The sequence below is a fragment of the Triticum dicoccoides genome, chromosome 2B, assembly GCF_002162155.2.
Source record: "Triticum dicoccoides isolate Atlit2015 ecotype Zavitan chromosome 2B, WEW_v2.0, whole genome shotgun sequence".
In the NCBI taxonomy this organism is placed as follows: domain Eukaryota; kingdom Viridiplantae; phylum Streptophyta; class Magnoliopsida; order Poales; family Poaceae; genus Triticum; species Triticum dicoccoides.
In genome coordinates this window covers 129942856-129953936 of record NC_041383.1, presented here as the reverse complement: position 1 = coordinate 129953936, position 11081 = coordinate 129942856, and the positions used below count along the sequence as shown (strand labels likewise).

Sequence of the window (11081 nt, the reverse complement as noted above, 5' to 3'; positions counted from 1 at the left end):
GGTCATTTGTCAACAAAACTATGCTCATTATTCAAGATAGGAAATCAACCAACAAGGCAAATGCACAAACTGGATGATAATGCCACATACTTCATAACTAGGATCAACATAGATCAATATATCATACATAGTTCCAGCCACATTGGATTGGAAATCAACCAACAACATAGATCAACATAGTTCCAGCAACAACTGACACTAACCAACCATTCTCCTTCTCCATACAAAGACCAACCTGACCACATATTCAGTGCACTAGAAATTTCCCTAGCACTAAACCTAGCACAAAGACAACAAACACAACCAGAATTGTCTTATATTTGATCTTCACTGCATCTGCCTCAACACTTTTTTCTTTCAACTGTTCCTGCAGAGCCAGAATCACACTTTCTGTCATTGTTTGCTCTTCAACTGCATCTTCAGTCCTAGCACCCTTCTGTCTCCAAACTTCATCTCTTAAATCTCCAATCAAATCAGAAAAAAACTTGGGCAGTGGATCATCATGCCACTCAATAAACCGACAACCACCATTCTATCAAAATGAACACAAAAGAATGTATCAGATTTACTAAGCAATGGCAGAAGAAAGGGACTTGCAGATGGAAAATGGAGGGGGAAATGGAGCTCACCAGCGCATGGACGCAAGCGTAGTACCTCCTGCCGGGGTTCTGCCGGCTCCATGATATCCACCTCGGCGCCTTCCTTGGCGGATTGCAATGGCAGAGCTTCGGCGGCTCGTAATCCATGGCGCCCTCGCGGTATGGAATCGGCGACCTTGTCTCAGCCTCCCTCCTTCCGCTAGCTCGACGGAATCCGGGAGCGAAAGATGCCCCTGAGAACCCCGACATCGCACCCTGCCCCCCGGCGCCACCGCACTGCGCCCCGCTCAGATCGCCGCCCCCTCGCCTCTGTCCTCGCCGTGAACCTAACAGCAGCTCGGATTCCCCTCTCTTTATCCACCTATCCGTGGCCCACAAGTCAGAATCCTGATGAAATCCCTGCCATGTCAGCAAATTAGCTCTAAAACGGTCTCAGGGTTTAATTTAGACCGGGATTAGTGAGTTGAGTGTGCTCATTTCAGGGATTAGGAGCAGGGTTCCATTTTGCTTTTCTCCACGAGTTCAGGGTTTGTTTTAGACTTTTTCCATTTTTTTGGGGGAAACAGTCGCACCGTTTCCAGTCATTCTGAACCAGCGGCCGAATTCTCTCCACACTCCCGATGTCCCGAGTCCCCGAGAGAGCAAGAAACGGAAACCCCATTCCCCCCTCCCCTCCACACTCCCGATGTCCCGAGTCCCGAGTCCCGAGTCCCCGAGAGAGCAAGGAAACGGAAACCCCATTCTTCCCCCCTCCCCTCCGTACTCCAGAAGTCCAGATCGATCCCAATGGCGTCGTCCACGCTTCGCTGCCTTCCAGGCGACATCCCGCCGACGACGCTGCTCACCCTACCAGAGGAGATGCTCGAGGAAATCCTCCTCTGCCTCTCCGACGCCGCCGACCTCGTCCGCGCCTCCATGGCCCGCGTCTCCATCCGCCGCCTCGTCACCAATCACCGATTCCTCCGCCGCTTCCGCACTCGCCACCCGCCGCCTCTACTGGGCATCGTTTCTCCCTATCCCCTGCACCGGTGGGACCGGCCGCTGCTGAATCTGGCCCAGCCGCCGCACCCCTCCGCCGCCGCCGCGAGCGCTTTTTCTGGGCTTGACGCCGCCGACTTCTCGTGCACCTTCCTCCCCAACGCCGCGCGCTGGCGGCGCGACTTGCGGGACGGCCGCGTCCTCCTTTCCGGCCTCCCAAAGGAAACCAAATTCAACAGCCACGCCTTTGTCAGGGACCTGGCTGTCTCTGACCCCCTGTCCCGGCGGTACATACTGCTACCTCCCATCCCCGACGACCTAGCCGCCTTGGTGCAGCTGCCGGACTTGGTGCGATTCGATCCCTTCCTTGCTCCTCCGGTCGCCGAGGATGAGGATGGCATGTCTTTCAGAGTTATTTGCTTGGCGCATTGCACAACCAAGCTGGTCCTCCTCATCTTCTCTTCAAGTGCTGGACAGTGGCATCCTGTTACACTTGAAAATTGGATCGGTTTGCTCACAGGATCAGACAACCCGGCTCCAGGCAACCATCAAGACTTGTACTGGTTGCCGCGAATGCGCCACTATGCACACGGATATTTCTGTTGGGCATTTTACGCAAAGGGATCCATGTATCCGGTGAGCAAGTTGCTGATGCTCGACACACAGAGCATGGGTTTCTCTGCAGTCGACCTTCCGCCTCTCACCGATAACACACGGGTTATCATTCTGGAGGCAGAGAATGGAAGGATTGGGATGTATATGAATGAGAATTTGACAGCTGAACTAAGGTATTATGTGTTACAAAATGATGGAGTTGGTGAAAACCAGTGGCTGCAAAAGGAAACGCTCACTTTAAATGATCGCTATATGCTCATTGGCGTAGCGGGGGGATACTTCTACAAGGGCTTCGACAAGACCAATATCCTTTTTTTTTGGTTTCATTGGATCTGAAGACTTTGGAGCTTGAGTGGTTCCTTGCATCAAGGCACACCAACGTGGGTGCTCGTTTGTTTGCCAGTTTCCCACCATCATTGTCTCCCCCAACTCTTCGACATGGTAACCTTCCTCTCTGTATTTGCATACTTGTACTTTGCAGTCCATATTGCGATATTAATATATTATGCAGGTATTAGTAGTGGGTTATGTCATTAATAATTGTTTTAGCAAGTTGTTATCCATGCAATTGAAAAGCTGTGGAACTTAGGAGATCAGGAAGTACTAGATGAGTAGGCCGTTTCGCCACACTGGCTGTCGTTGGCGCTGGTAGCTTACGACGGAGCAAGTAGCTTGAAATTTTTTAACACCAACTACATACACAGACATGGGCACACACTAGACATGGGCACATTGACGCCAATGATTATGAGTCTAACCACTAGTCTTGACTAGTCGGGCGACTAGTCTAGTAGTCTCAATCTGATTGTCAACTAGCTTCTTCGCATGACTAGCTCGTTGAGTTGAGCGGTGGAGTGACTAGTCATCGACTATTCCAGACTAGTCTGGGTGTTTGAGTCGATCAACTCAATTTGGGAGGGATAAGTGAGCAGCTCTCAACCCGTGGGAGGGAAAAGTTGCAACCCTAGCTTTCCAGGCTCGCTCCACAACGAGCCGCCTCACCTGGGACTAGGCCGCCGCCACCGCCCGTTAACCCGCTGCCGCTGCTGCCACCCACCACCGCCGCCAGCAGCGGCCAGGAGCATTACGATGCTTGCCCTCCACTGGTTCTGCTCCTCCCCTGGATCCACCCCTCTGCTGTCGTGCTCATCCCCTTGCTGTTCTCCTATGTTGCTGTGATCCTCCTCTGGATCAACTCAATTTTATTGTATATTGTACAGTAATATATAGTATATACTACCACATGCTAGGTATCAGTAATTGAGTACTGTAAGTTGAGTACTACAGTACCATGTCAACTAGTCGAGCAGTAGTCTAGACTAGTCACGATTAGTCTATGAGTCTCAACCTCCGCTTGACTCGTCGACTCCTCTGACTCATAATTCTTGACTGACACAGAGCCAAAGAGGTTTAACAGCTAAGGTTGCTTGAATAATTGTATAGGTACAGAAGAGAACTAAAAAAGCACTCCCTATTTGCATATCCCAGTTCCTTTGCATAATTCTTATGTCGCTGCTTCTCTACAGAAGTGGTGTGCCATATTATGTGAGCTGCACTGAATAATATTATATCACAAATCTAAGCAAATGAACATATGGAACTTTTGCACAATGAGAATGTGCATAACCATGCTCTTATCCAAGTCCGAAGCATCCTAATATTCGTCGTTGTTCACATAAAACAGAATATCACAAGAAAGAGGAAGCATGATATGGAACATGCTTTCCATAATTATCTGTAGATAGAAAAAAAATCAAATTTATTCATATGTGTTCTTTTTAAGGCGGTAATAAAAGAGCCAAAGGATAGATGCTTAACTAAGACGGTGGTTTTTAATGACACGTAGTTCCCCTACCTTCATTTTCCTATCTTTTGTCCTTGGTGTTCCTGACTTCTGGAGTTGCGCTTCCCTCTCCACCACATTCCCTGTAATTGTTACAGTTCTTTTTGCCATCAGTGATGTGGCTTAATGGAAATTGATCAGGTGTGATAAGGACTTCCGTAGACCTATAAAAAGAACCTGGCAGATCAAAACTAAATTGTTTTCATGGCTGAATTAAGAATGTAGTGTTAGCAGGGGCAAAGGAAAAACATGTTATCTTGAAAGGTGACTTTCATCCATGTCTCTTTAATGTATTACATCACATATACCTGGAAACATTCCATTCAAGTCTTAGTCACTTAGCAATGTCTCAGAAAAATATCAATCATGCAGCAACTGACTGCATTGGCTTCAATTCCAATTGGTGCAGAAAAGTAAACTAACACTTGTAGCCCTTTTTTTTGCGATGACACTTGTAGCTAATGTTGCATGCCAAAAATACTGTTGAGAAAACGTAGTAGAGACATTTCAAAAATAATAAACTTAGAGATCGCCTACAATTATAAAATGTAGCATGTGTATGACCACATAAAAGGTAAGTAAACTCTACCCAGGGAATCCTTAATGAGCTGAAAATGCATCAAACCGCATTAGAACCAAGCCTTCAAAGTTCGAAATCATGGTAAATTTCTAAACTGTTCGTTCAACATATTCAACCTCCTATCTTATTTATTTTCTTACATACAGTTTTCTTCTTGCATGACTATGGCACATAATACATATATTTCCATCTAAAGCTACTGATACAGTGACACCATACTGAAATGACTGGACACAACATGATATAGAAGTATTCAAACACAATAAGAAACAAAACATATTACTTTTTTATGCAAGAGAATAGCATTAGCCAAAAAAGTTTGAACAATTATGACATGATAAATTTGTGGAATCTATATATTTTTCATCTCTCTAATTTATAGATAAAACAATATTCCTTAGCACACACTACTCCATGAGTGCTGAAATACTTGCAAGCATATATTTAGGTAAAATAATCTTACTGCTCTATGCTATACAGGTTTGTTGTATGCAAATAGAAGTACCAATTGATTCCATGATTCCTTAATCTTACAGCAGAGACAACAAGCTAGTATTGTAACATGAAAATAGGATTGTCAAGAATGCTCCATCATTTTTGTTTATAATTTGACTACTCTGTTCAGCTCCTCGCACTTGTCAGTCTCATGTGCAAGGCTTCCCCACCTGGCCAATCAATTTTGTTCTTATACATATTATCTGACTAAAAAATGAAGGATAGTGCAAACATATTTTCATGCTATTCCTGACTCTAAATTTAGCTCGTACATTCTGATCACGGCAATAATTTATGTTTCCTAATTATCCCACAAAATGCCAGATCCCGGAAGCTCTTGAACAAACAATGAAACCAAAATTCAAAGCATCAGAACAGTAAAATTCTACGAAATCCCATGATGGCAAAATACCCAAGTCTCTTGAATGCTCCCAATTCTAGAATTCATGTCCTAAACTGTCGGTGGATTGGAAAACGGGGTTCCCGGGCACACCTAAATGGGCCTCCCAAAAAATTATTTCCACAACGTAAGTAAGTTAAGTTATGGCCTATGTTGGAGAAGCTTGGTCTCGTCCAGTCTTGCTACGATCCAATCAAGCAAATCATAAATCATCCAAAAAGAGTAGAAGAGATACTCCGAGCATGACACCTGGCATGGCTAAAAGAGCGGTGGCATCGCGATGCGTTCCCGAACACCACGAGGCTCTCAAGCATGGCCAAAGCCTCTGAGCATGGTTACCCCGGGCTCAAGCAGCTGGGTCAGGCAAGGCGAATTTGCCCACAGTGCATTTAATGCGAAGCAGGGGCATGGCTGATCAGGCATTAAATGCCAGGCAAGCTATCGACTGTAGCCCACCGCGGGCTACGTAATTTAAGGGAATGATGACGCTTTCGCAGGCGGTATCATGATTCCGTGCTCGATAAGGGGGGCAGCTGAGCTGACTGACACAACTACACAGGGCCACTTTTTGACCAAGGCTTTGACGCCTTGACAAGAGCTGCAGCCTCCATCGATTATCAGACGCTGACGGGTGGAGCGCAGAATGTCGACCGCGACCAGGTCAATCTCTTGACTAGAGATACACAGGATTCGGGCAATTGTTTACCTGCCACTCATGCCGAACTCCGCGGTGGACGCATGAGCAACGAAGGCTATTATAACCTTTTACCTTTTTAGTTAAGGAGCCATTGTAGCTCCTCCCGAACTCTATATAAGGGCATAACTCTATATAAGGGCAGGACCGTGGGTAGTAGAAGGGGACCGACCCCAAGAATTTGATAGCTAGGTTTTAGAGAAGAAGCTAGAGAGAGGAAGAAGAGAAGGGTGCTTGGGGCAGCTAGAAGCCCACGCGAGTACTACCAAAACGAGCTTAAAGAAGAAGCTAGAGAGAGAAAGAAGAGAAGGGTGCTCGGGGCAACTAGAAGCCCATCCGAGCACTACGAAAACTAGCTGCGAGCACAAGCTTGTAGTTCATTTGTACAGTGGATTGCCAGACTTTTCCCTTTTTATTGTACCAACCAGATCGGTTCCTAGTATAAGCAAGGAGCCATTCAAGTACCTGATGGTAGGGTGACCGTGCGCGCATTCCGCTTTGAGCACCACCAAGCCTCAGGGTGCTTATGGTCTTTCTTGCTCTTACTCTAAGCCCGTCTAGTTGGCTCAGTTTGGTGGAAAAGCCTTTTTTGCCAAACAAGTGTTTCTAAAAATGTCTTTTAAGAATACAGGTAGTAAACATGATGGAAGCCCAAAAAGGAAATGCGACCATTCTCGGAAGGACTAGGATTGGCGTCCGAGACTGCTCGGAAGCTAAGCTTTTGCTCTCTCGTCTAATAAAAACTTGTGCTTCTTCTCAATACTCTCGTTTTGGTATTGGATCAAAATTGACGCATTTCCCGTCCATTCTTGGGATAAACGGCTAGCTTCTTGACAAGTGTTGGGCCTGCGCAAAGTACCTCACTGCCTGGCTCATACGTATCCAGAAGCAAAATTAGTCCTACACATAAATCGTGCCCCTTGAGGCAGCCTCGAACCCATTCGAGCACCTCTTTGCTAGCATAAACATGTATGGAGTACCCGAAAATATGGGGATTAAAAATGCCAAGGAGAAAATCCAAACCAAAACGGAGAGAAAACATAGGCAAAAGATACTTGAAGCATAAAGTGTAGGGTAAATTTTTTCCCTGCATCAGGTGCCAGGGGCGACAGTACAACAGTACAGACGAACTTAAACAAGTTTCCTTACAAAGGTATAGTGGCTCTGAACCAAAGCAAAAGGAGGCAAGCAGAGACAAAATTACTCCTCGGCGTCGCTGGCTTCTGGGACATCATCGTTGTTACTGGCGGCTTGGATAGTGGTTGCGGCCTCCTACGGTGCCACTTGCCACAACAGCGAAGTTCAGGGTACACGCAAATGGCCACTTCTCAGGATGCGCTGTGGATGAAGGCGCGCGCCTTGTGGCCAGCGTCGTTCTCTTCTTCGACCCCTTCTAGGACAAGTTTCAGCAAATAAGAGTTGTCACTGCTGGAGTAGCACGTGAGCATGTACAAAGCAACTTGTTGCGCCACATCATGCCCCTCCTCCATCAAGACCTCATCCAGATGCTTCACCAGCTTCTCGGCAATTCCCCCGAGAACGCAACCATATTGCCCATGACTCCGTTGCCAGGGGGCTGAGGACGTCAACAGGGATCTTGACCTCCCTCACGACCTCGTGCAGGCGCTTTAAGTTGGCCTTAGGCATCTTGGCCTGCTGTTTCTGCGCAGTAGTGACCCTTGTGCATTCGTTTTTGGCCACCTCGTGCTCTTTCGCGAAGAAGTCTTCTCGGGACTTGGTGAGATTCTCATCCAAATCTTGGATTTTGCACCGCAGATCTTTAAACAGTCTAGGCAGAGGTGGCGAGATCGTCCTCCAACTTCTTGGTACGCTTGTCGGCTGTGTCGCCCTCCTTCGCCTGTGCCTTGTACTAGGAAGCGAGGGCCCGACAAGCGTCCTTGATCCGGGCCTCCGCCCAAATGTCCACCTAACTTTGACGGTGCAGGAAGGCCTGTTCGGCCCCGGTCAAATCAGCCTCTCGGGTGGCAAGTTCTGCCTCCTCCCCGCTCACCTTGAGCTCGCAGAAAGCGATCTGCGCTCAGTGTTTCTTGAGGTCGGCTTCATGTTTGGCGAGCCTCTTCTCCTTCACAGTTGAGTGGGCTTCAAGGATAGCTTCAAGGTTGGCAAAGGCGGTATCCCGGATAGCAACAGCAGCTTCGCGGTTGGCAAGGGCAGTTTCACGAGCATCCATCTCCTCGGTGCGGCGCGCGATGTCCTCTTCAAGCTGCTTGCGCAGCTCCTCTGGGTGCTCGCTCTTTGCACGGTACGCTTCATTAGTGCGGCGGCCGCCACCATTCTCTACTTGTTTGCGCAAAGCCTCTAGGCACTCACGCTCAGCTCGAACTGCCGTGGCTTTTGCCTCAATGGAACCAGCGCATTCTTGAATATTCTTCTCGGCGGCAGCAAGTACAGCAACACGTTCTTCAAGCTCTGCCTCGTGGGAGGCGTAATACTCTGCCACATCTTCCAGCATTTTCTGTGCGGAGGCAATGCTCTGAGGCATTTTCCAGCATTTTATGTGCAGAGGCAGCGCCTCCATGAGCAAAGAAGGCTACTGACCGTGGCCACTAGAAGGGGACCGATCCCAAGAACTTGATAGCTAGCTTTTAGAGAAGAAGCTAGAGATAGGAAGAAGAGAATGGTGCTCGGGGCAGCTAGAGGCCCACCTGAGCACTACCAAAACTAGCTGAGAGCACTCAGCTCAAGCTTGTAGTTCATTGTACATCATCCATCAAACACATATAAAATAGGGTATTACACCTACGTGTGTCCTCAATCTGGGTAACTGCTCGTGTCATTAGTTCTTAGAAAGCGGCAAGAAGCTGTGAATGGTTTAGCCCCTGCCCGAACAACTAAAAGGGGGTCTCTCTGATCCCCGATCTCGATGATCACACGTCAGACATAAACTATCAGCCGTGCGTGGCGGTTGTGGGGATGGCGCCAGAGAGGCGGGCAGGCAGGAAAGGTAGAGGGAGGTAACTGAAACCAAAGCGTCCAAGTCAGGTTAGCGGTGTCACTGCCGGCGTCGGTGGAGCTGCTTCTGATTGTCGCGCTGGAAGCGCTCTCTCTGCTTGCCGGCTCAGCTCGGGCGGCGGAGTGGCTGTCACACTGCTCGTCCTCCTGGTCTGTTGGGGATGTACGGAGGATGGTGAACAGTAAGGGCGGTGGAGGTGATGGGACCCATCCAAGCCGACCCTGGAGGTACTGTTGCTAGCGTTGGTGGCATCGCACTGCTACTGCTTGCGTGCGCTCGATCTTGTTGTCCGCTGGCTCCACGCACAGGCCTCAGCGCCGCCACACGGCATGGAAGGTGTACTTAGGGCGAGGCCGCGGCAGAGGTGACGGAGCAGAGATGGAAGAGTGACAGCAGATGTGGATTGCTCGGTCTTTGTTCGAGAAGATGTACTATGTTAGCCAGGCATTAACTTGGAAGTTATTTTGAGATATACTCGTCATTATTTTTGAGACTATCGTAAGAATAAAGTAAAGTAGAACCATAATGTTCTATTATGCCGGATTTGGACTTGTATTAGCTACTTTCTTTGAAGTTATTTTGCCCTGTACCTTTGCATGATTGTACTGGTCATTATCATTCCCAATTGATTACATTTCTTTCTATCTTTGTAACAATAAATTATATTGCTTAAAGCACCCAGTATTTTTCTTAATTAATGTTGATTCAGATATGACTGATGCCTCCATTTCTAATTCAGATATCTGATATTGATGCCGCTGGGAGAAGAACCTTGACGTCTGGAGGTATCGAGCAGCAACTTGCAGCATTATGTACCGGATGGAATCATCAGGCTTTCCTTTTGAGACGGACGCAGGCTTGTTTGCGGTGCTGACTGTTGTGCAGCTCGGTGCTTATTTTCAGATATGTCATGGGAGAATAGTTGTGATAATCTACCAAAATTGATTCACAAATCAAATATTACTAGACAATTTCTATTTTCTGGAACCTTTGTTCGTGTCAGATATGCAAATGTGACTCGAAGCAGATTATGACTTGAGGCAGAGTAATATATACATTTATACAAATCGGTTCTACTATCTCTGTTGCTTTTTGTAAGAAGTTGCGCAAGAGATGCACATGACTTCGTACAAACTGGACTATATTTACTGCAAAAAGAATCAGGTGGCATTTGTTGCGCCGTCCAACGCCGGCAACGGCAACAGGTTTGTTGCCGCGAGGTTGACGTTGAGGTTTGTCACTTCTGCAAATAGGAACAGGCTGTCTGCGCTCGACCTCGCCACCGACGGCGATTATCGGGGCCTGGCACCTTCTCCGCAATCTGCGAGAAGTTGAGGAACGTCTGTCTGAGCGCAGTTCCTTGGGCGGATTCGTGTGGCCAGGAAGTTGGGTCACCAAACTTCAGGACTAGCACCTGCACCTCTAAGTCCATTGAAGAGGGGTTGAGATCCTCTACAGTACTGCACCCTGCTGCAGTGCAGAGGATCCTAACCAACTTTTTTTTCTTTGAAATTTATCTATTTCATTAATCAGAGCACCTCTAGTCCATTCCATCAGTGTTAATTTTCAGCTAGTCATCTGCAGGCGGTGTCCAGACAGACAGGTGCAGGTTTCAGCTGCTGCTTCATATCCTTTCGTCCCGGTGATTCACAGTCTAGCATCTGTTTACTGATCATGATATGACAAACAGCCTCTGGTGATCTTCGTGGTTTGCCAGCGTTTACGTCGTTCCGCGTCGTTCCGTGATCACAGAGGAGCTTGGTCTCTTCCTTCATACTCCTAGAAAGCACTGACTGTATCAAACCATATCCCGCGCGCTAGGACGCTGGCTGAGCTCAACTCTTGTCTGCTACTGTAATCTTTTCTCCGGTATCAATTGACCTTTTTGTAGCAACTGACCCTT

At 47.6% G+C, this 11081-nt stretch overlaps 1 protein-coding gene across 1 annotated transcript; it reads left to right on the top strand.

The window, feature by feature from the left end:
* The first annotated feature begins 1280 nt into the window (after positions 1–1280).
* On the top strand, positions 1281–10245 carry LOC119362575. Its single transcript, XM_037627819.1, has 2 exons — positions 1281–2633; positions 9918–10245. The coding sequence occupies exon 1, from the start codon at positions 1386–1388 to the stop codon at positions 2526–2528; it is 1143 nt and encodes a 380-aa protein (XP_037483716.1). The 5' UTR covers positions 1281–1385; the 3' UTR covers positions 2529–2633; positions 9918–10245.
* Positions 10246–11081: the final 836 nt, after the last annotated feature.